This window comes from Osmerus mordax, chromosome 27 (assembly GCF_038355195.1).
Source record: "Osmerus mordax isolate fOsmMor3 chromosome 27, fOsmMor3.pri, whole genome shotgun sequence".
Lineage (NCBI taxonomy): Eukaryota > Metazoa > Chordata > Actinopteri > Osmeriformes > Osmeridae > Osmerus > Osmerus mordax.
In genome coordinates, this window is record NC_090076.1 from 1,060,357 (window position 1) to 1,087,358 (window position 27,002).

The 27,002-nt window shown below is 39.6% G+C and overlaps 2 protein-coding genes across 4 annotated transcripts in view; one reads left to right on the forward strand and one right to left on the reverse strand.

The window, feature by feature from the left end:
• stil (STIL centriolar assembly protein) overlaps positions 1–8,094 on the reverse strand; it is a 76,106-nt gene extending 68,012 nt beyond the window's left edge. Inside the window, exons 1-8 of one of the 3 annotated variants that reach the window (XM_067230668.1) lie at positions 7,992–8,094; positions 7,086–7,204; positions 6,889–6,996; positions 6,686–6,801; positions 6,301–6,485; positions 1,632–1,885; positions 1,360–1,443; positions 1,114–1,200 (exon numbers count right to left, since the gene is read on the reverse strand). In XM_067230668.1, coding sequence (XP_067086769.1) covers positions 1,114–1,200; positions 1,360–1,443; positions 1,632–1,885; positions 6,301–6,485; positions 6,686–6,801; positions 6,889–6,996; positions 7,086–7,093 — 842 coding nt within the window. In that variant the 5' untranslated portion in view covers positions 7,094–7,204; positions 7,992–8,094. Of the gene's footprint in view, positions 1–1,113; positions 1,201–1,359; positions 1,444–1,631; positions 1,886–6,300; positions 6,486–6,685; positions 6,802–6,888; positions 6,997–7,085; positions 7,205–7,976 lie in introns of those variants that run through there. The other 2 variants (XM_067230667.1, XM_067230669.1) reach the window with 2 other exon arrangements.
• Positions 8,095–16,062: 7,968 nt separating this feature from the next.
• The window catches only part of impact (impact RWD domain protein), a 46,605-nt gene continuing 35,665 nt past the window's right edge, over positions 16,063–27,002 (forward strand). Inside the window, exon 1 of the mRNA XM_067230692.1 lies at positions 16,063–16,222. Coding sequence (XP_067086793.1) covers positions 16,178–16,222 — 45 coding nt within the window. The 5' untranslated portion in view covers positions 16,063–16,177. The remainder of the gene's footprint in view (positions 16,223–27,002) is intronic.

The window sequence follows — 27,002 nt, forward strand, 5'->3', positions numbered from 1 at the left end:
ATGAAAATGCATTTCTGGAAATGCATTTGAATTTGAATTGTGGTCACGATTTTGCAGCCACGTTCTTAAAATGAATTTTCAAATTGTACATTTCAAATTGAATTTTGGTATCTATTTGCTGGGGCATGTTTTGAAAATTAAATCTCAAATGTCTATTTCTTTTTCATTTTAATTAAGTGAAAGATTGAGCACTCTTGAAGAAGAAAATAAAAATGCAAATAGGATGATTGATTACTAATTTCATTTATGAGTCAAATAATGCAGCCACATTCTTAAAATGCAAATGCATTTCTGGAAATGCATTTGCATTTTGGTAACGATTTGCTTCCATAGATTTACAGCTTCAAATTGAAATCAGAGACGATATTTTGAGTAAAGACAAGTTTCTTAATGTGTTGTCAATATTGTCAATCAAAAGTCAAAACTTTTTAGTTACAAAGCATTTGTTTGTAGGAGTAACGCAAGTTATTTCAGGAAAAAAATCACGTGACCCGGTTTCACCGTTTGTGACAGGCTGCCATGACAGTAGTAGCACTGTTTAGCCTCGATTTCTGTGAAACAAAAAATATATATATATTATGCACACTAAGAAAAAATTATATACCTTGTTTGGCCAATTTGGTCGCTAGCTAGTTTTTTTGGGGGGGGAATTCTGTTTTTTCCCCATTTTTCCACTATTCACTAGAATGGCTATAACTTTTAAACAAAAGATGGTATTTGCAATCGGTCTGCTGTTCTACATTGCCCACAGATGTATGTATATTTCATGTCATTTCTAAGTTTTTCCTCTATCTTGTAATTAACGTGGTGGAAAATGAAGTTGTCTGATGAAGTATGGCGGACGGAGAAGATTTTTGTAAAAAATGGCTGCGTGAAATGTCCTTGATAAAGGATGATTTGCCTTAAGTAATCATACATTTATTTATATCATGAGAAAGCCCTAGTCCTCTTCAATATGGTATAAACAGTTCAGGTGTATGATTTAATATGAAAAATCATGTAAATATGATTTTCAGATCATCGTGCAAATTGCATTTTCAGAAATTTGGCTCAGGCTGGAAAAGGTTAAATGGCATTTTAACAAAGTTAATACCAGATTCATGTTTCACTCACCTATCCTTGAAGGAGAAGCTGAACAGGTACTTTAGACACCACGCCCACACTTGGGGGTTGGAGACGTGAGTGACTCCACTTAGCCATCTGTTAAGGTGTTTACAACAATCTTTAAACAATCACTGCGGTCGTCTCAGAACCTTTAGTTACACCCATGTTTTACTTGATAGACTTGTATGCAATTTAATCAACTATAACTAACAAATATCCCCAGTGCATTTAGATAAAATATTATACAATACTCACACTCCTACTAATGGGAGAGTGTAGGCCTTAGGGTCAGACTCAAACATGAGGAGCAGTTTGCGGGTTTGATCCATTGTCAAAAAACTGAGCATTGAAGATATAATTGTATGGTTATTCACTTTAAAGTGCTACACATATTTAAGATAACCATTGATACAGCAAGTCACAACATTGAAACTGAAGAGACGCAACAGCTCAGCTGGTGATCAAAAGCATGTCTGACTATTTTAAAACATCATAGTTGTCAGCACTTCATTAGAATGTCTTCATACCCTCGCCTGTGGTTCACACTGTTCAACGGCTGAGCCAAGATAGACAGCGCCGTCAAGTTCCTGGCCAGGGCCGTGGGGATAATGGGGATGGGTTTGATCGGCAAAGTGTTGATTGTGTTGGCGACAGTGATTGCAGCCCAGCGCATAACAAAGTCCAGGGTGTCAGTGTGCTGGGTGCCACAAAGGTGAGCTCTGAGAATGAGCATTTTGGCTAGATCCAATGGCTCACGACTGCAGCAATAGTGGCGTAACATCTATGGTAGGGTAAAGAGTACCAATCCATTGCCAATCCTGATTACAAAAGACAAGTCATTACGAACCTAACTGCCAACCCCCCCCCCCCCCCCCCCCCATTTCAAAATTGTATAATTAATATCTTTACATACAATCAATTTGACACAGATTTACACAGATTTACACACAATATATATGTTGCAGTGCATATGTCAAGAAGCCCCAGAAGACACTGCAACTCTGGCCAGTGTGTTCCTTCCACAGGTTTGTCCCACCACACTCCATCCCGTCTCAGAACTCTACAAACAATTCCTTCAACCTAGGTTTTTGCTCTGAAATGCACTGTTAATGTGGAAGCATGGACACATTTCTGCCTTTCCAAATCAACTGAATGTATGATAGATTATAAAATTGCAGACAGGGATTGTCAATGGGAACAGAATGCACCAGAGCTCGATATTGTGTCATCGCAAAGGGTGTGAATACTTCAGTGTCCTTCTGTAAGGTTGCAGATTTGAAGACCTTTCCATAATTGTCTGTCGGTATTGTTAAAGAGCAATCATTCACTTACTAATTTTTTTAATTGTACATTTAGATTAGTTCATTTTGGATGACAAAATCTCCAATGCAGGGTTTCCCGCAGAAAATGTGTTAGGTAAGGTGGTAGGGTGGGGTTTGCCGTCAAACCGGGGAGGGGGGGGGGTCTACTTTGTGCGATAGACTAATGCGTTCTGCAGAGAAGGGAAACTGGCGTTTTGGAATGGAAGGGAGAAAACAGGATGGAGTAACACGGCGGATATCGCTATAAAAAAAAATACTGTGTTGCTTAGGCGGCCGCCTTAACTGAAAAGGGCTGCGGGAAACCCTGCAATGTGTATTTTTTCCTAAATAAAAACTTTCGTTTAACAAGAAGTGGACATGTGACACCATGTAGCCTAGGTCAAGGCTCTACGCAAACTTCTCAAGGAGTACATGCGTACACACAAATACATTTAGGAGCACAGTGAAAAATGTAACTTATTATACTCTGTGTGTATACTACGAGTGTGTGTGTGTAGTAAAGGATACATCTGTGGAATTTGGAAAGCCATATGTGCCAAAACCTGTAATTTAGCCTTTGCGTTAAGACACATTTGACCGTCTTAAGACAGAATTTCCGCCATAACATGGTCTTAAGACTTTTGGACCATCTATGCTATGCATCATGCTATGTGTGCTTGGTTGGCGTCAATATACCCACCCCCTTGTTGATGTAGTGCCTGCATTGGGCTGTACGTAGGCATTTCATTGACGCAAAATTACAGGTTTCCATAGTAGAACAGCACATGGAAATTTTGGGGGCATAACTATGAGCGCAATACAGTTTGAGCCTTATGTAAGATAAACATTACATTGGACTCATTATTAGTCTTTGCAGTCAGACATTAATTTGTAAGTTTGTTACGTCTGGTTTGTTTACTATGCAATTCAGTGAGGGAGTGAGCTCAAACCTAGCCAACTTTGCAATGGCTAGCAAGCTAGCTCTGACTAAAGCACCAGCTACAGTTTGGCTTTTAACGCTAGCCAGTTTCATAAGTTGTGAATAATATTTAAAAACAAAAAGTTATTTAAACCTAACAGATTCTGGGCTTTTGAGAAAACATTCAGGGCTCAAGTCCCAGAAGCCACCCCCCACGGCCTATACCAATACCTTTTTCCAGCGTTGTTCACCTCTCTCTGACTGGACTGCATTATCAAAGAAAACTTTACTTTGTTGGCATGTTGTTTACTTTTTGGAATGTGGAACTTGTCGTTTTTAAACAATTGCAGCAGGGGGTAAATAGATTACGTTATAAATATTTTTAGGGGCAAATGCAAGTTAAATACTCGCATTGTAGAGCCCTGGCCTAGAAAAGCAAATGTCAGAAAAAGAGAACAACGCTCACCACAATAGTGACACGGTCCAGTCAGAAGGGGCTCTTGTCGGCATTCCGTATTGACCGCTAGAAGCCACAAATGCTTTTTACAGTTTTCATTTTCTTGCATATTACAAAAGTTAGTGTTAAAGAAACCACTCAATATAATAAACACGTTTAGGATCACTAAATACTCAATTTCTTCTTGTTTACCCAAGCTTCCAGTTGAGTTGTGGATGCGTCATGCGATTTGATTTGCCTCCCAGTGCCGCCGGTTTTTCCCTAGGCTACTTATGCTAGTGTGGTGGTACTAGCTGTAATGTTTTGTATGTAGGCTGTGTGTCTGTACAAAGTACAATCCCATCCCCCCCCCTCATAATCAAGTAGTTAATTAGCAGATTTGGTCTTGAGTCAAGTACCCTTAAATATATTGTTTCACAAGTAGTTGTGTCAACTTTCAAGCATGCGTTCTGTGTGTTTGGTGTACACTTTTGTCATACGTTCGTTTTAGCCTACATCCACGGACTAAATAGAATTAATAGGCTAATCTCGGGCATTGCATTGTGCACATGATGAATCTCTGTTTGACCTGGTAAACTGTGATTACATCTTTCAGGCTGTTTTTGGAGAACCCACAGAATATTAAGGAGCACCACAACTACAATTTTTATGTTGTAGATGTATTTTGCGAGCTAGTCATCTCCTTGCCCCCCCCCCCCTCCCACGACCTTCCAGCCCCCCTTAAAGTATTATGTTAGGCTACACTACCGTTCAAAAGTTTGGGGTCACTTAGAATTTTTTTTTATTTTTCAAAGAAATTCACTTTTTTTCAATGAAGATAACATTAAATTAATCAGAAAAACACTATACATTGTTAATGTGGTAAATGACTATTCTAGGTGGAAACGTCTGTTTTTTAATGAAATATCTACATAGGTGTATAGAGGCCCATTTCAAGCAACTCTCACTACAGTGTTCAAATGGTACATTGTGTTTGCTAATTACCTTGGAAGACTAATGGATGATTAGAAGAATTAGAATTAGAATGCCAAAGGTCTCCAATGCTGTAATTGCTGCAAATGGAGCATTCTTTGACGAAAGCAACGTTTGAAGAACAAAATTAATATTTCAAATAAAAATATTTATTTCTAACCTTGTAAATGTCTTGACTATATTTTCTATTCATTTTGCAACTTATTTGATCATAAAAGTGTGAGTTTTCATGGAAAACTGTCTGAATTGTCTGGGTGACCCCAAACTTTTGAACGGTAGTGTATATTTTCCAAAAAAGACACAAGAAAGCTGTATTTACAGAGAGGCAATTCTCCTCTTGCTCATCACCTCAAAAGTTACATTAATTTCCGACTAAAGTTTGCGCAACGTTGCCCTTGTTATTTATGCCTGATCGCCTGTCAATGAATACACTAGATACTGGCAGCGACTAAATTCCCAAGAATTGGCCTATACACTCCTTGCGAGCGGCTCCATGTGGTGCTGGGAAAAGCATTCACACCATAACGATTATTTGCATTTGCAAAAATTCTCCCAAATATAGGAGGTTGCATAGACAGAATTTTGGGAGCATATGCAACCAAAATGGTCGCAATTTCAAGCCATGCTAGGATAAGTTAAGAAAGCAGGATCCTGGAATTTTATCATTAAAAAGTAGGACGTTGTTTGTTTTAACCCGCTGAGTTTGCTACAAGAAAAGCTTGCTTTGCTATCTGGCTACTTGACTATTCATTCATGCAATAACAATCAATATTTAATGAAGTGTTCTTAATTAGGAGCACATGCACTCCTTGGGGATTTTTTTTTGGTGTAAAGTCCTGTAACCAAATAATAGATGTGTTTCTAGTTTGTGTGCATTAGCCATTTCTATTATTCTATTTTACTATACTCGCTATGTATAAGGAGTGATTTCTCATGTGGTAAATAACTTATCAATTTCTTAGTTCAACATTACATTCCAGTGTTTCCACTATATGCACGTAACAGCAGCGCTATGGCGCACGATTGTAATAAAGGATGGGGTTTGCGAGCGCAGCTCCATAGCACAGTTACCACCTAAGCTTAATTTTGAGCCTGTAACAACTCTGTACATTACAGTACATTTCATTTAATAATGTTAATATTATTGGCAATATTTAAACTACAATGTTATTATTGTTTATGATGTCATCGGGTCACACCATCCCTCTACACCTCCATGCCAACCTACAACTACCTCCTGCTACCCCATTGCCACCCCAGGAGAAAATGTATAGATCTGCCCCTGGTCAGGACTGTACTTAAATGTACAATGTCTGCCACATCAATTCAACAATTTCATGAGGTCCTCAAATTCAATTCAAAACCTTAAACATGGTCAACATCAGTTTGTTAGAATTCACTAAGAGCTCATTTATCAGTTGTGTAGAGCATGACATTACAACATGGCTGTATTAATGCATGCATTGAGAAGCAGTCCAACATCAACAGTTAAGGTCAGAAACCTTTAGTTTAGCTGTTTCTTTAACCATCACTTAGATAGATATTACCTTGAAAGACATTTGGTCTTCAGCAGCATGGAACACATTGTCAGCAGAAAACAGCTCTTGGGTTCCAAAAATACAGGGGACCAGAATGTCACCAGGTAACAGAGCAGTGGGGATCTTGACAGAAGTATCAAGCTCTTCCCGACCCAGGTCGAAACGGTTTAGAGCCACAGTTACACCCTCCTCATCTTTGACAAGACAAGTGAGCAGATTAAAAGTTTAAAAGTTAATGACTTGATGTTTTACGCAAACATTAAATATTAAGAATAATCAACCCTTCACGTCTTAACTTATAATGATCTTGGTGAATAAATGTCTTGTAACTAAATCTAGTGATGAAAAATGAATAATTCTCAGTCTACAATCTCAGGCATTGTTTAATACTCACCAGCATCTACAACTATATTACCCAGTAAGAAACAGGTAAACTGTGGCTTGTTACCCTGCTGGGCATGACGGTGAGCCAAGCGAAGCACTTTCTCAGATAAAAGTAGTTTGGGGTTTCTGTTGAATACCAAACATGTTTAACTTAATAAAAATGCTACCGTTCATTTGGTCAGTTCTCTTTAAGACATGGATGATCAAAAATACCTGGAATTGGAGAGGTGGAGGTTAAAAGCATCCCCATTAGGTGTAGGGTCCCAAAGAGATATTTTGGATTTGGAGTAGGTGAGGCGAATTACATCATTTTCCGCATATCTGTGGAAAATCAGAAACTGTCATAACCTGGCAAACTTGATTTCAAATCCATACATATAGCTTACTTGCAAAAAAATATCAAAACACACCTTGCCATTTTCAGACCATTCGATTCATAAACATTCTCCAATCCGTTTTATGGTAGCCTAATCCACAGAGATTTATTGGAACACGTATGTTGGAAGATGCGTCAGCAGGAAGAAAGCTTCTGTCAAACAAAAAAAGTTTCAATAAAATATGCTTGCTACTTTCAGTTAGCTAGACCTGCTTGAACAGGTACGACTAGACAGCATGCTAGCAACAATTAAACATCACCGCACGTTGGTCTGCTATTCTGAATGATTACGCAGACGTTGGCCATGGCCTATGCTGCACGGCCTTCCGACTTGCACACGCTGGTATTAAGCAAACTAGCGCTACCTGCACGGCGTTCTTACCGAAGATACACACCTATTTCAAAATGTTCCAGTTTAAGAATCCAATAAGAATATCTGTAAGTGTTATTTTTCTCATTTTGACAATTAACGCTAGCCATGGGGAATCTCTTTTCGTCCATCGACCACTTACTGCACGTCAAAAAAGTTTGACGATGCACCAGACAAACTATACATACGGTTTGACGGTCTGTATATTTATATATCAAAGTAGGAGGCTACAAGGAGTCATTTTCTTTCGTTGCAGCAGTAAATTGTTTACAAATACAGAAATTGTAGTCTGGAAGTCCTTACAGGGGAGTCTGGAAGGTTGGAGAATTTGAATGATCAATAATGGATCTTTCCATTAACTAACTTCCTACGAGCTGTTCTAGCTAACTACTTGAGAGCCACTGTCTGATATTATAAGCGTGTACGTAGCTCTCGACTTGGCAGTAACGTTGCCCACGCTAGACCCTTTGCTCTGGGTAACTAATAACTTAAGCAAATGCTGTTATTGTCTGCTGTATTGATTGTAGTGAAATATCTATAATCCATCTGCCATACCTCCCATTGCCGTACCTAGTACACCAACGTTGTATCCATCTGCTTAAAATATACCAGACGAACTTTCCCTTGCATCAGTCAAATGTTATGGCGCGGTTTGCAAGTAGCAACGGCGGGATCCAATCAACGACTGCATCTTCTTTTTCTTCTTCTTCTCTGATGTTTTACGGCAGTTGGCATCCACGTAGTTGCATTACTGCCACCCACAGGTTTTATTCTCCCTCGGTCCATTCATTTAAAATCTTATGTCCAGTCCAAGCCCCCACTACATCAGAATCAGAATTATTTTTTGTTGCCATGTAAGTTAACACAAACACAGAATGTACTGTGGCAGGAAGGTGCATACAATAAACATCTACGGATATTAATTAAAAACCCAAAGTAGAAAAAGCAGAATGTATCCACCTTATTCTCAGGGGGTCTACTGCATAGATATATATAAAGACTAGATGTCTTACGGCGGAGTCTAGACCGTCCGCACATGGCGGCCATCTTGCTACAGTCAACTCGCTCACCCATAACATTGTGTTGATGCTACATGTACTTTTTAAATGACCATAACTTGCTCAATTTTCAACCGATTTTTAAACGGTTTGGTTTGTTATCTACGTCAGAGATGTCGGTATGCCACTGCATACTTATATTCTTTTTTTAAATAACATAAATATTCATAAGTATGCAGTGGCATCTATGGTCTACTGTAGAAATGATTATGGGTGCAACTTCCGCTATCTCACCGGAAGCTGCACCCATAATCATTTATCACGTATAGTTTGCTATACGTTAGCCAGCTGTCAACAGTAATTGTTTCTAAAGTAATTTCAACTATAATTTCACTAAAACTGGTTTGTTTTTAAATGTTGTCATTTATATTGTTATTATTATTGTTATAAAATGTCATTGCGGGGCTCTGGCAGGCTACCTGTTGCGCTGTTCGCGGCTGTACTAACAACTAGACTTAGCTAAATCTGGCTTCAACTACAGTGTGTTGAACACAACAAAAAGGGATTGTTCTTGTGACAAACGGCACAGTTTCCATCGCCTGCAAACAGTTGAGGAATACAAAATAATGTAGCTGGAAAAACCTAGCCTTGAAGAGACCATCCAAAACACTGTATCGTATGTGTAGATTACTCATTTCATTTTGTGGACAAAAAGCCGACGGAGGAAATCCGCATCCTACTTTGTGTTTGGGCTACGAAAGACCTCTACAAATTTAGCTAGTTGCAGTGCTGCCAGTAAAGGTGGGATGCAAGTGTTCATATAGGAATTTTTGTGGGTTAGTAGTGCCCTGGTCCACCAACACATGAGCACCCAGCCGTTTGAATTTCACTCTGACAATGAAACTAATATGGAAGCAAATCGTGACCAAAATTCAAATGCATTTGCAGAAATGCTTTTTCATTTAAAGAATGTGTATGCATTATTTGACTCATAAATGAAACTAGAGAGGGTACAATTTCTGGGTAAATTGTAGGGTGTGCTTGCTTGCGTCGGTTGCAGGTGGGTCTGTCCTCTAACTATTTCCCTTCTAGTGATATTTACAAGCATTTAGCCTACTCATATTGCATATTTCATTAAGAACACCCTTTGAAACAGCTGCGAACCCCCTTTGAAACAAGCTACTGCACAACGTTGTCACTGGCAGTATATTTCAGATGGAATCGCGATTCAAACAGTACCGTCTGCTAACTGAAAATATGCCCCCCCAAAACGTAAATAAGTTTTACATCAATGTAGGGGGAAATGGCTAATTCAAAATAAGTTTGCTAGAGGCAAGCTAACGGCTGTTGCTCCACATTTCACTGATTGTTTGAAAGCGCCGGAAATGAGAACGTTTCTTTTGATATAAAGTTTAGCTGTGGCATTGAAGACAGTAGTACTGTCACAGTACTACACTGCCAGTGGGCGAGCCGAGTTTGACTGAGGCTAACGTCAAAACAAGCCGCGGTGTCACTCAAATTCCAAGTTTGACACAAATCACAAAAATATGCTGACCCGCTGGCTGTCTTCGCAATCGAAATATCATTAAAACACTGCCCTCCTCAGTAGCGGTTAGAACCGAAACTGTACTGTACTGTAGCGAGTGGTACGTGACAGTGGAGCGAGTGGTACGTGACAGTAGCTAGTGGTACATGCCAGTGCCTCCACTGGCACGTGACATAGTGATGGGTCGTTCGCGAACGATCCGGCTCTAAGAGCCGGCTCTTGAAGGTGAACGTCGGGAGCTGGCTCGCATATCTGAAGAGCCGACTCTATTTTTAATAGATTAATACAGCCTATAAAAACTAAATGATTATGAAATAATGAATTTTAATTGTATTTAAAATAATTGACTAATTCAAAGAACAACAAAAAAATACTTGTAGGCTTAAAGGCGCACACGATCATCCTCACATTCTGTTCCTGTCAATCCTGCATGAGGGAGGGCCGAGCCAACTCACACACAGTCAGAGAGTAGTCAAAACTCGGAGGAGAGCCATGACAAATCAATGCATTTTTAAAGATATGTGGTTACGGTTGAGTATGATTTCATTTCATCATTTAATTCAAATTGTTTTCACACCCATCATAGTCAAATTCATAGTTAAAACATGTATTTTTTAAAGAGCCGTTCGGGAGCCAAAAGAGCCGGCTCTTTTTGGTGAGCTGAGCCATACGAGCCGGCTCACGAAAAAGAGCCGGAATGCCCATCACTAACGTGACAGTGGCTAGTGGTACGTGCCAGTGCCTCCACTGGTACGTGACAGTAGCTAGTGGTACATGCCAGTGCATCCGCTGGTACATGACAGTAGCTAGTGGTACGTGACAGAACCTCCACTGGTACATGACAGTTACTGTTCTGTTGATAGTGGTATGCAAGTGTGTCGTGGCAGTTGCATTGGGTGTCTTGCAGATTTTGTTTACTGTCGTGTAACTGCCCCGCAGCCATTTTAGAATAGGAGAACAGGCTATAAACTTTTATTTAAAAAAATAAGTTAAACTGTTCGTGCTAACAGACTCCAAACCATACTTTTGATGTCTCACTACAAGCTCACCATACAAAGTAGTCGATTTAAACATTATATTGCATATAGTGTAATTGTGTGACTGTAATGTAAAGCAGACTTGAATGAATTAGTAACAAATTATTTTACTCAGAGTAACTGAGTTTAAGCGTGCACATGAGCCACCGTTGTAGACTCTCGTCTCTAATGCACATCGTTGTGTTGTTATCAGCGCCTCCTAGTGGCGTACATCATTAATTGTAATAACTGAAGTCAATATAGGTAGCCTACATTTGCATTTCGATACTCTGAGTGAATATAGTTGTTAATAATAGTTCATTATTTTCATATGAAGAACCGTGTCAATTAATGACACCCTATGATTGCAAATGTACTTTCTGGGTATTATACATATTGGAAACTACAAACTCTCCTGGATACAAATCTGTTTAAATCACTCAGATATCTTTATCACAACTGAAGTTACATCAGTCGACCTGTGTCAAAAAGTGATATGGGAGAAAATCCTTTTGTTCGTAATGACGTTGTGAATGTAAATGTCAATTTAAGTATAGGCTACATTAATAACTTCTCAGCAAGTTATTTCATTGATCGGTTGTTATGGGCTGCTGCAGCACTCAAAAGAGCAGGCAAATTAAGCATTTGATTTGACATGGCTTGAAAATCTTGCTAGCTGACATGTCCAAAAACCGTTGAAATTAATAGTTTTTCATAAGTAGTCATATACTTTTTGTACATTACAATGAAGTTTAGGGTGTTAACGATACAAAACATCAAAAATCTCAATTTTGACAGAAAACGATTTTCAATCTTTTATGGCTTATAGCCAACAATGAGCGGCCGCGACATCCACGGGTTTCCGCAGGCCGCCACACATATTTAAACAATTCTATTCTAAAATGGCCGCGGGGCAGTGACACGACAGTAAACAAAAGCTGCAAGACACCCAATGCAACTGCCACGAGACACTTCATGCATCAAAGTCATGTACCAGTGGAGGCGCTGTCACATACCACTAGCTAGTACTGTCATGTACCAGCAGAGGCACTGGCATGTACCACTAGCTACTGTCACGTACCAGTAGCTCCACTGGCACGTACCACTAGGTGCCAGTAGAGGCACTGGCATGTACCACTAGCTACTGTCACGTACCAGTGGAGGCACTGGCACGTACCACTAGCCACTGTCACGTGCCAGTGGAGGCACTGGCATGTACCACTAGCTACTGTCACGTACCACTCGCTCCACTGGCACGTACCACTAGCCACTGTCACGTACCACTCGCTCCACTGGCACGTACCACTAGCTACAGTACAGTACAGTTTCGGTTCTAACTGCCTCTCAGGAAAAACCCACTGTTTTAAAGGAATATAATCTCAAGCGTCATTACTTGACTAAACACGGAGAGCAGTATGAGAATTAGGGAGACGAGAGGAGATACGAGTAACGCAGATACAGAAAGGACTCACGTCTCAGCAAGTCAGCAAGTCTTTTCTATTTTTGAGGCCTCCATTTTGGAGTTATGTGGCAGAGGGACAATCCCACAGATTTTGGGCGTGGCCTGTAGTGCCACCTATGGTCTTATGTGGGCCATTGGGGGTTGTGGTGGTTACTTCTAGCCAGCAGTATGTGCCTTATTTGAAAAGGTTTCATGCATGAGATCTTGAGTTATTGGGCACTTTAGAGCTACTAGAATAATAATAATAAAACTAACAATAATAATAGGTTTCCTCCTGATGAAGGAACTCTAATAATAACAGTAATAATAACAATAGGTTTCCAATAGAATCATAATAATTACAATATGGTTCCTCCTAACGGAGGAATCCTAAAAAAGCATTTGTAATGCACTAACAGAGCAGCAATGTCGGATGAGCATGCAATTTCTTGGTCTTAAATTCAGTGCTTTATTAATGTTAGTGAAGTTGATTGGATGTGCAAATAGAGCTCAGAAAAGAGAGTACTTTTTATTTCCGATCATCCATTTATTCATTCATTATTATCATCCCATTTTTTTTATACTGAATGTTCAACGGAATTGTATTTGAACTATGTATGCTAATATTTACCAAATTAAGTATGAAGCTTTCAACTTTAAAGATTCTTCCAGAAAGGATAAACCTATTTATCCTCCACATTTGCATCATTTATTGTGCTTATTTATAGTTTAAATCAGGGGTCCCCCAACTTTTTTCTGCGAGGGCCAGATCATTTTCCTTTCTTTACAGTTTTTCCCCATTGCTTTGGCTCATTTCACGAAACAGAAATGACATTCTCAAAACAACACGTGCAAACCTCCAAACCACTGGGCACTTGTTCACAACCGATTGGAATTTTTCATTCTTTTAATCAAATTGCAATTGTATTAGCACGTCCTCGTAAATGACAAGTGCAATTGCCTACAGTTTGCACACATTTCTAATGATTTAGCACATCTTTGAAATGGTTAAGTACAATTGCCTTCAGTTAGGCCAATTACCAATTGAATATATCTTGCTGGTCTAAACTGACTGTTGCTTCTCAGTCAAGTGGTTATTCTCTGCAAAACATGTTGGCATAATTTCCTTGTGTACATCATCACCTGCACAATAGTTCACTCCACTGTCAAAATCTTTCAGGCACATAATACCATGAAAAACATCATGGTATATACTGTAATATGGATCTCTTGGATCATCTGCTTACAATCTTTGTCAGGTGCAACTAGAACTTTACTAAACAAGGGGACACATCCGATCACCAATCACACAGTAAGTTTAGTTAGCTGACAGGAGCTATCCAGGAGTATAAATGCAGCCATCAAATATATAGAGCTTGTCCCAGGCCAGCTCGGGGGCAACATCACCATGTGTGCTGCCATGCTTTCAGAGAATGGTGTAGTCACCCACATTCCCAGTCTTGGCCCATACAATACCCAGAAGCACCTGGTATTCTTGGACCGCCTGCACTCCGATCTTATCCCTCTAAATAAGAGGGGTTTGGTAGGGCCTCACTTGCTTACATTTGTCATCGTGTGGGACAATGTAAGCTTCCACCGTGGCCCACTCATCAGGGTTCACTGCCCATCCAAGAATGCTGATGGTGCTCTTATCACCTTACTCCCCATTCCTCAATCCTATCGAGAAGTTTTTTTCTGCATAGAGGTGGAGGGTCTATGAGCATCGGGCTCAAAACCAGAGGTCCCTGCTCCAGGCAATGGATGCTGCTTGTAATGATGTCACAGCAGATCAGTGTAGGGGATGGTTGCAGCATGCACAATGATTCTTCCCCTGTTGCATTAGCTGGAGTGAGGACGACAACTAGTGAAACTCCAGCTTTGCTTTACTTTCTTACTGTATGTGTTGTTAGTGTAGGTTATACATAATGTTAGTTTTGATGTGCTTATTGTATGACAGTATATTGTGCTGTACATGTTTCCTGTTACAGTAACCATGATGTATGGCAATTACAGTAATAATTTCCATAGCAGTGTGAGTGCAATATGTGATGTGAAACCTTGTAGGCTACTCTTGAATTATTGTAATCTTTTTTCTGATTGATACACATTTACATTTAATATTTATTCATTTAGCAGACACTTTTATCCAAAGTGACTTCCAAGAGAGAGCTTTACAAAAGTGCATAGGTCAATGATCATAAACAACGAGGTAGCCCCAAAAACATTGTGGGTAGCCAAAACATGATGCATTCATTGTGAAAAGCAAATAAGTGCCAATGGGAAGAAACATAAGAGCATGTAGTTACTAAACAAGTTACAATTACATGTAAGCAACATGAACCTCACAAGTGCAAGACTGTACCTGTAGGAAAGCAAGCAACAATACGTAATATAATTCACAGCGAGTACAACTGTGATTTACTGTAACAAAGTTACAGTAAATCAGTTAGAACTAACCAACAAGAGCAACAAGTCCCTCAATAAGTGTCATTGTGTTCCTGGAGGAAACTAACATCAGGTCCAGCAAATCAATCCTAAGTACCGTTGTACTCCCAGAACAAGTGCGTCTTTAGCCTTTTCTTGAAGGTGGAGGTGGGGAGGTGATTCCACCATTGGGTGGCCAGACAGGAGAAGAGCTTGGGTTGGGAGCGGGCGCTCTTGAGAGGTGGGACCACCAGACGGTTGTCAGAAGAAAACCGTAGGTGGTGGGTGGGGTGTAAGGCTAGAGGAGGGACTTGATGTAGTCGGGTACAGTCCCGTTCACCGCTCGGAAGGTCAGTACCAGGGTCTTGAATCTGATACGGGCCGTGATGGGAAGCCAGTGGAGAGAGATGAGGAGCGGGGTAACATGGGAGCGTCTGGGTAGATTGAAGACACATAGTATTCTGGAAAGAAAACATCTACCACAGTAACTGTAGCACAGTGCACGAGGGACATTTCTAAGGTCCACTGCCATACTGTCAAAACATCTAAACATTTTGACCTGCAGTGTTTACACAATGCCAAAGGGACTTTTCATTTTGGGGGCACTGACTATTTATATGAGAAAATGATTTGGTTTTGAAGCATGAGTTAACTGTTTTGGATGAGATATGACCATTTGAAGGTGATCTATGTAGTTGTGCTGAACCATATAGGCTATATTGCCCAATGCACTTAGAGCTGTGAGAATGTAATTTCTGTTTCAAGAATTGAGCCAAAGCAATGGAGAAAAACTGTAATGTGGGGCCGGGTCGGTTGGCCGGAGTAACTACCAGTATTATTGTGGAGATGTTATTATGATTTTAAATGTATTTATTATGCTAGATTAGTTTATTATTTTGTTATGCACCATACATCCGTACATATCAAGGGGTATATAGCCTATTAAAAGAGCATTAGTACTTTCGTAATGACCTTTTTTTATATTCATTGCAATTGAAATCAAAACATTTACTTACGTATGCGTATTATTCAGTGTGAACAATGCCAGAGACATTTTTTATTTTATGTCTCTGGCATTGTTCAGAGGGACGGTCCAAATTTCAGTAGATGAAATTCCATTTCACTCCAATGCAGTAGATGGCAGTAAAGTGTCTTTACCTTGGTTTCCAACTGCTCTGGAATGTAAAAAAAGAAGAAAAGCCGTTTCTTGCAGTTACCCTGTAATGATCCTTTAACTTTCTCAAAGCAATGTTTTACAATAATATGACTTATTTAGTAGATGTTTATTAGTAGATGTATTATTGTTTAGTCCTAGTTTAGTTTGCTATAAAATGGCATATGTGGCTGCAGAAAATGAAGGATCTCTTCAGTCTCAAGTAAGTAAGCTTTGAAAGAAAAAGTCATACTGTAGCTCAAGGGTCAGCAACCTTTTTGATATTAGTGCTAGTTTAAACATTTTTAGTTAGTGTCAAATCAGCATTAAGTTTAGCAGTGTTTTATTGTCTGTTTAATTATGAAACCACAAAAAAAAAAACATTTCCAACAGACCTGTAATTGTACTACTTCCAAATAGGCTACATGCATAGCAACAACCTAGAAACAATGCTGGCTAGAAATAGCCTGATAATGCAAAGTAGATACTTAGATATATATAATCTATCTTGCACAAGAGCTGCAAGAGCCCAGTCATCTAGCTATCACAATTTGGCCATTGTCAAAGTCGCTCGAATCCTAACAGTGCGTTCACACTGCAGCGACGCGATGCGAGCGACAACATGTTTTCCATTCATTTTCTATGGAGCCAGGCGAATCGCTTGCGTGGTGCATTGTGGGTAGCAATGCGACCGAGTTGAAATTTTCTCAACTTTATGCAAATGAGGAGCGATTTTCGCTAGCGATGGCCAATCGTAGTGTTTTCTTGTTTCTCGTAACCCAGTCCTGTACGATACATAGCTGTATTCGTACAGAGATGTTAATTTAAAAAAAATTATGCATGGCGCAAGGTTGCCGAAGTTGTTGGTGCTTGTACTTTCAAATTCAGTCTAGTCACATTACGTAACTTCGTTCTGTGGTAACTAGCTAGCTAGCCCGGCTGGGACTCCCTAGTATCGACAGATTAGCAGAGACTTTGAGTAATATAATAAAAAGTTTTTACACATGTCAACGTGTATGGAAGAAGTTGTTCGACATCTACCTGCTGGCTATTGGGGGAGATGCTTTTTCTGCTGAGAGGAAAAGAGCCCTGCTATTCACTGCTTAGGAACAGAAGGAAACCAAATCTACAACAATTTGCAGGCCTGGAGTGGTAATCTGGCATACCGGGAAAATGCACTTGGGGCCAATATGATATTTTATATATATATAAATCTCTCTCTATTTTTTTTTTATAAACTTAAAATTGGCCAACGACCAACCCATAAAGCAGGACAGCAGCCCATTGGTTCACTGGGCTGGCCCAATCACATCTCTTAACTATTTTGGTGTACTGGTGGGTGGTGTCCGACCGGTGGCCCGGTCTGAGCAAAAATGCCAGGCCCATTTTTTTGTCCCAGTCCAGCCCTGACACCTTGCCACTCACTGCTGATACCTATGAGGGAACTGTGCTTGCGTTAAAGTTTTTCACTCCCAAATTGAACGTTGTCGCCGAAAGATGACGTTTCAGACAACAAGCTCAAGCTGTTGGTGAGTCGACCGATCACTATGTTGCAGCGCTGCACGAACTGGTGAAAGACTGCAAGTTCGGCAAGATGGAGACTGAAATGCTGTGCGATCAGATTGTAGAGAAAACAAATCTACCTCGTATTCGTGAAAGGCTGCTAATGCAGGATACATTGACGTTGGACAGGACATTGGAAATAGCTACGCAAACAGAAGCTGCTATAGCTGATGCTAAAAGAATTACAGATGGCGACGCTAAGCATGTAGCTGTCGTTCATGTAAAAAAAAGAGCGGGACAGCCAAAATATACAAAGAAACCAAATGAGAAGCAAGGAAATGCTACTCACATGTGCTATCGTTGCGGTTCAATCAACCACCTAGCTACATTTACATTTAGTCATTTAGCAGACGCTCTTATCCAGAGCGACTTACAGTAAGTACAGGGACATTCCCCCCGAGGCAAGTAGGGTGAAGTGCCTTGCCCAAGGACACAACGTCATTTTGCACGGCCGGGAATCGAACTGGCAACCTTCTGATTACTAGCCCGCTTCCCTAACCGCTCAACCACCTGACTAGCTAATGATAACTAATGTCCTGACTCATGTCGGGAGCTTACTTGAAACCGAGGGGTATGTTAATCAGAGTTGGGTAACGTAACTTTTTAAAGTAACTAATTACAGTTACTAGTTTACATTCCTTGTAAAGTAACTAGTTACGTTACTTAGTTACTTGCTGTAGAGAGTAAGGCGTTAAGTTACTTTTGCGTTACATTAAGAAAAGTTTTTTTTATTTCTAAGACAATTCACCTTGGTCACTCTTATGCCCAGAAGGCACATTTAATGGGTTGACCTCAGCAATAGCACATATTGAACTGAATATTCAGTGTCACTTGCATATAACATGATCAATCCTCATTATACAGCAAGACGGATCAAGGTAATAATCCCATAATGAAAAGCAATATTTGTATGAAGTTCTTGAATCAGGAAACTCTTTAACCCGTGGCGACTATTTTGACTGACCTAATTGCTGTTTCTGGAAAAGACTTCCAGTCTGCGTGCCGTGCCTGCCCTGTGTTCACAAAGCTCCGTGTACAGATACGGAAAGGCTGGCCCTCACAAAAGAAAGCACTTGACCCTGACTTACAACCGTTTTACCTGATTCGCTATGAGCTGGCAGTCATGGATGACTGTATTGTCAGAGGTACTCATCGGTTGCCCGTGCCTGAGTCATTGCAAAGAGACTCATTGATATTGCTCATGAAACACACCAAGGTGTTGTTCGCACAAAACAACGCCTCAGAGAACTCTACTGGTGGCCCAAAATAGACAGTCAGACAGAGATACTAATAAAAAACTGTACAACTTGCAGACAAAACGATAAGACGACCATTACACATGATGCTCCGCTTCAACCTGTCTACCAGCTGCTGCCTGAGAGAAGGTTTCAGTGGACATTGTAGGCCCATTTGACATAGCACCTGCTGACTGTAGATTTGCGATAACATTGGTGGACTACAGTAAATGGCCTGAAGTAGCCTTTACTCCCTGTGTTGACACTGTCTACTGTCATACAGTTCCTGACCACTGTTTTCTCTCGGGAAGGGAACACAAAGGAACTGGTCAGTGATAATGGACCTTAGTTTGTATCTGTTGACTTTGCTGAATTTCTCAAAAAGGGGGAAATCATACACCACAAGTCTTCAATCTAAAGCATTGGGTCAACTGAGGGTCAGAAAGATAAGTGATCACGTGGTTCATGTGTCTGTTCATGTTTCAGAAAAAAGCCGAGCGGGAGATTTAAATGAATGGAAAGACACACCGAAGCGATTACGGAGCTCTACAAAAATAGTTTTCTGGTAACTAACGAACAAAATAATATGTGTATTGTTAGCTGAAGATATGGGCCGACTTGTGGGATCTCTGTAATATTCATGGTTTAAGGTAAACTAAAGAACAACTAAATACATAGTAACATTCAAAATTGTCTCTCCATAAATATAAATAATGCACTCAATTACACTAGCCTACATAATTAGCTCACAACTGACTTTGTAGTACATTGTTTAATTTAGTTCAGCTAGACTACAGTAACCCCTTAACTATTGTTTTTGGTAGCAGTACGTTAGCATTATTAGCTAGCATGACATCTCAGTACTTTAAACTAACAACGTTAAATGTACTAGATGGCAGAAAATGAGATTACATGCTACAACTATTTAGCTACTGCCATTTGACTGTGATAAGATAGAAAAAAGATTAAACATGGTGCAAATTTTACTTCTTACCTTTGAACAGTGCCGTCATACAGCAGTTTCTCAGCGAAGCGGCTACTTTGGAACTTTTCTGTTCTCCATGAATGGCCATATTGGAAAAGAAAACAGTCTCATTGAAGGCAATGGAGTTGACACAACTCTTTCTCTCTATGGCTCTGCTCATGGTTGATTCCGAGTAGACTGAACCCATTTTTAAAGCATAGTAATTTAGCTAGCTCACTTGATGCTGGCCAGTAGCAATCTAGCTTCGGCCTAACAAAAACATTTAAGCACAAACTTGGCAATGACGAATCCAACCATTTGCGATTGAGACTTACATTATGGTTTTAATTGGGTGTGCTTTGCCTTCGGCAAGGGCACAACCTTTGTGCTCTCACATATATATTTATTGGGTGTGCTTTGCCTTCGGCAAGGGCACAACCTTTGTTCTCTCACATATATATTTATTTATTATTTTTATTATTATTTATTTTCGCCCCCCTAAGGATCAGTCAATATTTGGACTACATACACAACGGCGGTGTCAAAAGGTTCGTCTTGTTAGCGATTGCGTTGGTTGTATTTTTATTTACGTTCCGTTGCATGTTTTAAGTAGAAATTGCGTTTTTGTGGTGAAAAGTGAAGCTAACGGTGGCTAATTTGCTAGCCACAGTCACTGACGTTACTAACGTCACTACGTCACTAACGTCACGAAAACACGCGTGACTACCTTTGGCAGAACATTCGTTTCGCATCTGTTAACTTGGGGGATAGCTAGGCTAACTATAGCTTTACTGCAAGGCAGCTGCAGAAACGCCACAAGCAAAGAGGCCAGGGTGATAACTATTTACTCATTTTACTTTGTGATGTGAAACACAATTATGAAATGTAATGTACAATATTAGCTGATATTATTAAGGAAGTAGGCCCACATCTACTTTCGGAAACGGTAGTCTACTATTTCACTGAAGCATTAGCATGACATTAGCCTCTTTTGCCCGGGCAACACATACCACAGTGGTCTATGATGCATCTGTTTTCAATCGTTAAAATAAACATTCCTCACAAATAAATTTTCTTTGTAGGATTTACTATGACATTACAAGTAAACGATTTGTTGGTGAAATTATCATTACCTGTGGTTTCAAACCAGTGTTGTTCATTGCAACACTGTAGCCTACGCGAGACACACGAGAAAAACATCTACACAGCTGTTTAGGAAGTCAAACGGCGACAGAACATGTTCGGCACTCCCCTTACTTAAATCAAAAGTCTTTCAATAGGTGAAACTATCTGACTACTAACCTGAACTTCATTGCCACAGCCTAAACTTTGTCAATCTGTTCATGAAAATAATTAATTTCAGCCTAAACCGTACAACGGAACGTTTAATCGAATTCAACCAACGCAATCGCTACCAAGACGAACACAGCAGTAGTCTTGTACTGTACCGTAGTAGTACAATTTACCGGGGCAGCTTCTCCACACAGGGCTATATCGCATTTTGAGTTGTTACTGACAATGATCGCTAGCAGTGAGCGTTTTATGAATGAGCGATTTTCCACTAAATAAATGTCAAGCTTATTTACGTTTTTGGGGGCATATTTTCAGTTAGCAGATGGTACTGTTTGAATCGCGATTCTATCTTCTGCCGGTAACGTCGTAGAATAATCTTCAAAGGGGGTTCTTTATTAATGAATGAATGCAATATGAGTAGGCTAAATGCCTGAAAATATCACGAGAAGGGAAAACTTAAAAGGACGTTTAAGTCATAGAGATTAGGTCAATTTTTACACCGGTCTGCCAAATTTATTCGTTGATTCAGCTATGAGGCTGCCTCTTGCAGGGGAAATGAGAAGACGTCATATTTCATTCTACACTTAACTCGTATTTTGAGTTGTAAATGAGCAGCAAAAAAAAGATGCTTTTAAATCTATGTAATCTTTATAAATAATAAGTAGGCCCTATGCATTTTTATATTAAATATACAGAAATATTAGTTGTAAAAATTTCAATAAAAAACGGACCCCTGTGCAACCCTCTCTAGTTGTGAGAATGCTGTTCAGCATTCTCACTATTGTTTTTCAACTTCTTAGTTCTTCCGCCGTTTTTTGGCCTTTAACTAGTCCTGCATACTTTCAGCGATTCCTACAATTTTTGTATCAAAACGTTCAGCTCCTTCAGGAGATGTTGGCTATGACTTTTGGTATTTCTCACTTTTATACTTTTTAAGACATTAAGGTTTTTGTGCAAATTATTCTCCCATTAAAAGTAATGGTAAATCCTTTCAAATCATTAAAAAGCTTCCTCCTCTTTCAAACGTAACTACTTCAGCATACTTTCAGCTAGAGACACCATTCAACTTTTAAAATGTTCACAAGACATTCAGCTATTCCCAAATGATTCAGCTTTTTCAAATATTCAGCCAATTTTGAATTATGACAGTTTGAAATACATTAAAATGTTTGCTCCTTCTTGATTTTTATGAAATGAATGAGCAGCCAGCAGAGTGGCACACTCTGTTGGCTGCTCTTTTTCTGATAATCAACTAAATTGTCAAACAAATTCCTCTAACGTTCATATAGTTTAACTTACAGAAACAAGTTATACCTTAAAATGTAGGAAAAAATGTCCTCTTTCAGCCAATGTAACTACTAAAGAGCTCACATTTACAGATTTTCAGCTATGAGCCTTGAAGCGAGAGCAGCCTTTACAATTCTCTCAATAACTTCAATGGGGAGGTGGGTAAAATCCGTCAGAGAAAGCAGGAAGGAAGACGATTTCGAAACTGCCGGTAGAGACATATTTCTGACCGCACATACATATAAAGGACATCTCTACTTTCGGCAGAGTCTTGGGTCTCGGAAAATATCCTCATTTTATTGATTGGACGTGTAGTTTTGCGTCTAGGTCAACTTGTTTGAGGTGTGGATGCTAGGTAAATGTTCGTTTTTCTCTCTGCCTAGCTCGTTAGCGATCACAGCTGCTCCATCGCCGTGGCAACCAAACAAACACGCACCAGGAAAGCAAAAGGAACACGTTTTTGAAACTGCAGGTAGAGTCGTATTTCTGACTGCACAGACATATAAAGAATATCTCTGGTTTCGGCAGAGTCTTGGGTCTCGGAAAATATCCTTATATTTTGGATTGGACGTACAGTTTTGCGTCTAGGTTATCTTGTTTGAGGTGTGGATTCTATCTACATTTCTCTTATTCTCTGCCCTCAGAGCGTTAGCAATCATAGCTGCACCATCACCGTAACGACAGACACGCACCACTCAGTCTCTCACACAGGTGATTGGTACGTTTACTTGACCATGAGAAACCCGATTACTAGCAATTGTCGGTTTATACCAATAATACGATTACTCCGTTTACATGTGTAATTAGTTATGCGATTACTCAATAAACGCGTCTACATGATTCTTTTTTATTAATCGTTGTATGCTCCACGGCCAAAACTTGCACCATCATCCTTCTGCAACAAAGTGTCGTCGTGTCTTCCTGTATCGGCTCTACTGCTGTATGTTTCATTCCATCAACACATTGAATCCTACTAAGAAAGCCGAGTAAACACACTCAATGGTAGGCTACATCTGCTACTGCTATTACTATCCCAACTATAATTTCAGCTGTTAAAACGATAATATTCTTGTTAAGACTAGCTAGCCTACTTCTTCTGTTTAACAGTTCAGCTTTCAGCTTCTCCCGCATTGTAGGCTATTTTAGCTGTTAGCGTTGTTAGATGATGCAGTTCAGATTCCACACTGCCTCTTTTGTGTGACTCACACATTTTTGAAATTAATTTCAGCTTTCAGCTTGCAGGTATTTTCTCATTTATCACTTTTATACTTTTTTAAATATTAAGGTTTTTGTGCAAATTATTCTCCCTTTAAAAGTAATGGTAAATCCTTTCAAATCATTGTTGGAATGCTGCACCAGCCCCTTTCAAAAATACCTTTCGGTTGCTTTGAAGCTTCATCTTATAACTTTCTACTAAAGTTTCACAATTTTCCGCTTTTTTAGCATGGTCAGCTATCCCCATTCAGGTTTTCAGCATTCTCACTGCTGTTTCGCAGGAACAGCCGTTTCTAGTTATTGTTGTTTTCCTGTTTCTCTTTATTGTGAGAATGCTGTTCAACATTCTCATCTATTGTTTTTCAACTTCTTAGTTCTTCCGCCGTTTTTTGGCCTTTAACTAGTCCTGCATAGTTTCACCGATTCCTACAATATTTGTATCAAAACGTTCAGCTCCTTCAGGAGATGTTGGCTATGACTTTTGGTATTTCTCACTTTTATACCTTTTAAGACATTAAGGTTTTTGTGCAAATTATTCTCCCATTAAAAGTAATGGTAAATCCTTTCAAATCATTAAAAAGCTTCCTCCTCTTTCAAACGTAACTACTTCAGCCTACTTTCAGCTAGAGACACCATTCAACCTTTAAAATGTTCACAAGACATTCAGCTATTCCCTAATGATTCAGCTTTTTCAAATATTCAGCCAATTTTGAATTATGACAGTTTGAAATACATTAAAATGTTTGCTCCTTCTTGATTTTTATGAATGAGCAGCAAGCTGCCTGCTCTTTTTCTGATATTCAACTAAATTGTCAAACAAATTCCTCTAACTTTCATATAGTTTTACTTACAGAAACAAGTTATACCTTAAAATGTAGGAGACATTGTCCTCTTTCAGCCAATGTGACTACTAAAGAGCTCACATTTACAGATTTTTAGCTAGGAGCCTTGAAGCGAGAGCAGCCTTTCAAATTCTCTCACTAACTTCAATGGAGAGGTGGGTAAAATCCGTCAGAGAAAGCAAGAAGGAAGACGATTTCGAAACTGCCTGTAGAGACATATTTCTGACCGCACAGACATATAAAGGACATCTCTGGTTTCGGCAAATATATATATATATATGGGTCTCGGAAAATATCCTTATTTTTTGGATTGGACGTGTAGTTTTGCGTCTAAGTCAACTTGTTTGAGGTGTGGATGCTAGGTACATGTTCGTTTTTCTCTCTGCCTAGCTCGTTAGCTATCACAGCTGCGCCATCACCGTGGCAACCAAACAGACACGCACCATGAACGTTTTTGAAACTGCCAAAGGAGTTGTATTTCTGACCCCACACAGACACATAAAGGATATCTATGGTTTCGGCAGAGTCTTGGAATGAAATATACGTAATTATGTGGGCAATGTAGAACAGCGGACAGATTCGATATTTGATCTTTTGTTAGTTATGGACATTCTAGTGACGCTACTGTCATCATGGCTGCTAATAGAACGGCAAAACCAGGTCACATACGGTCTAATAACTATCATTCATTACCTAGCTACAAACAAATGCTTCGTAACTGAAGAGTATTTAATTTGTATTGACAACAGAGGTTAAGGAACTTGTCTTTAATCAAAAGATGGTCTCCGTTTTAAATTTGAAGCAGTAGATCTAGCTTATGTAGGAAATTTTCCATTGCATCCTCTCTCTAGCTTCACGCCTTCGGTTATTGATCAAGCCTATGGTGTTAATACAGTCTGTAAAAATACCACTTTGACACACTTGCAAGAAATGATCCGCTGGTTAGATGTAGCATGATCTTATTATTTAAGTATAAAAAACTCACTAGGGACAACGACAACATTGGCAACCCTGCACTATGAATTATTATTTTGATGTCATCTTAAATTAAGTGTCTGAACAGGACTGGGTGTGCAGGCACACATGATTTTTCTCCTCAGTCTTGAACCTGAAACCTAGATTCTAGGTTAGAAATGTTGCCAGTCTGTTGCCAATGACCGACGGTCGCTACGTTTTTCCAGCAAGTTCAAGTCATTCCAGTGTTGTCCTTTTACCTTCAAATTCGTTCAACCCAGACTTCAGCAACTGGTTTTCTGCTACATTTTCCAATTTTCCTGCAGCTCATATTTCTGAATTTTTGCCCTTATTGTTTTGCATTTTTCTTCTTCTTTTCTTCTATTTTCTTCTGTTTTCTGCCTTCATCTTGCTCCAGGTCCTTTAAAAAATACCTTTCACAGCAGTACCTTCCAACTTCCAGTACTTTTGCATTTTTCTTCTATTTCTGTACTTTTCTGCCTTCATCTTGCTGCAGGTCATCTGTGCTTTTCTGTGGTTTTATACATCCGTCCAGCTCCAGCCCCTTTCAAAATTACCTTTCAGGCGCTTCAGCTTATAACTTTCTACAAAATTTTCACAATTTTCCGCTTTTTTAGCATGGTCAGCTATCCCCATTCCCCAGCATTCTCACTGCTGTTTCGCAGGAACAGCCGTTTCTAGTTATTATTTATGTTTGCCCCCCTAAGTCTCAGTCAATATTTGGACTACGTAGACAATCTAGGTTTGAAAAGTTTCGTATTGGTAGCGGTTGAGTTGCTTGTATTTGTATTTCCCCTCCGTTGCACGGTTTAGGCTCAAGTTAAGTTTTTGTGGCGAAAAGTGAAGCTAACGGTGGCTAATTTGCTAGCCACAGTCACTGACGTTACTAACGTCACTACGTCACTAACGTGACGAAAACACGCGTGACTACCTGTAGCAGAACATTCGTTTCGCATCTGTTAACTTGGGGGATAGCTAGGCTAACTATAGCTTTACTGCAAGGCAGCTGCAGAAACGCCACAAGCAAAGAGGCCAGGGTGATAACTATTTACTCATTTTACTTTGTGATGTGAAACACAATTGTGAAATGTAATGTACAATATTAGCTGATATTATTAAGAAAGTAGGCCCACATTTACTTTCGGAAACGGTAGTCTACTATTTCACTGAATCATTAGCATCATGACATTAGCCTCTGTTGCCCAGGCGACACATACTACAGTGGTCTATGATGCATCTGTTTTCAATCGTTAAAATGAACATTCCTCAAATAAATTTTCGTTGTAGGATTTATGACATTACATTACAAGTAAACGATTTGTTGGTGAAATTATCATTACCTGTGGTTTCAAACCAGTGTTGCTCACTGCAACGCTGTAGCCTACGCGAGACACACTACAAAAACATCTAACTACACAGCTGTTTAGGAAGTCAAACGGCGACAACATGTTCGGCACTCCCCTTACTTAAACCAAAAGTCTTTCAATAGGTGAAACTATCTGACTACTAACCGGAACTTCATTGCCACAGCCTAAACTTTGTCAATCTGTTCATGAAAATAATTAATTTCAGCCTAAACCGTACAACGGAACGTTAAATCAAATTCAACCAACGCAATCGCTACCAAGA